General features: G+C 46.6%; 1 protein-coding gene across 1 annotated transcript; it reads left to right on the top strand.

The window, feature by feature from the left end:
• Positions 1 to 61: 61 nt before the first annotated feature.
• Positions 62 to 756, top strand: LOC109954279 (tripartite motif-containing protein 2-like; the record flags this gene model as incomplete). Its single annotated transcript, XM_020589656.1, has 3 exons — positions 62 to 185; positions 333 to 500; positions 650 to 756. Coding segments are annotated over 3 exons (399 nt in total), but the record flags the coding sequence as incomplete, so codon positions are not given.
• Positions 757 to 762: the final 6 nt, after the last annotated feature.

Below are 762 nucleotides of genomic sequence, written 5' to 3'. Positions count from 1 at the left end.
AACAAGAGAATTGAATAAATCCATGAACATGGGCAGTATTTCAATGCTTGAAATGAATTAGATTTTTCCTGCTCTCCTCAGGAACAAAGGGAAGGAACAAAGGAGAGTTCACCAACCTTCAAGGAGTAGCTGCGTCTTCCAACGGCAAGATACTGATCGCTGACAGCAACAATCAGTGTGTCCAGGTAGAGCACATTTTGTCTGGTCCTCACATCTTCAGAAGGCTGTCTGAGGGCTCAGACTTTAAGGTTAAGGTCAAATTTGGATTAAGGTTAAAGGTAAAGGAGTGCATTGTTTTTATGATGGCCTTCACAAATGTCTCACCACTCTAGATTTTCTCCAATGAGGGGGAATTCAAGAATCGTTTTGGGGTGCGGGGACGGTCACCAGGGCAACTGCAGCGCCCCACGGGTGTGGCCGTGCACCCCAGTGGTGACATCATCATCGCTGACTATGACAACAAGTGGGTCAGCATCTTCTCCTGCGAGGGCAAGTTCAAGGTAGGTGTACCATTGTGCATTTGGGCTTTTAGTGGATGATTCTTCCAAATCTGAGCATCAGTGTAGAAATGTAAGTTGTATTTTACCTTTTAGAACATTTTGAGGCTGCTAGAGTTTCTGATGCATTCTTCGTCCTCACTGTTCATCAGGCGAAGCTGGGCTCTGGCAGACTTATGGGGCCAAAAGGCGTGTCTGTGGACCAGAACGGTCATGTGATCGTGGTTGACAACAAGGCGTGTACAGTCTTCATCTTCCAGCTGAC

Source organism: Monopterus albus, unplaced genomic scaffold (assembly GCF_001952655.1).
Source record: "Monopterus albus unplaced genomic scaffold, M_albus_1.0 scaffold5500.1, whole genome shotgun sequence".
NCBI classification, from domain to species: domain Eukaryota; kingdom Metazoa; phylum Chordata; class Actinopteri; order Synbranchiformes; family Synbranchidae; genus Monopterus; species Monopterus albus.
Note: the sequence above shows the minus strand (reverse complement) of the source record. Positions and strands in the feature narration are given on the sequence as shown.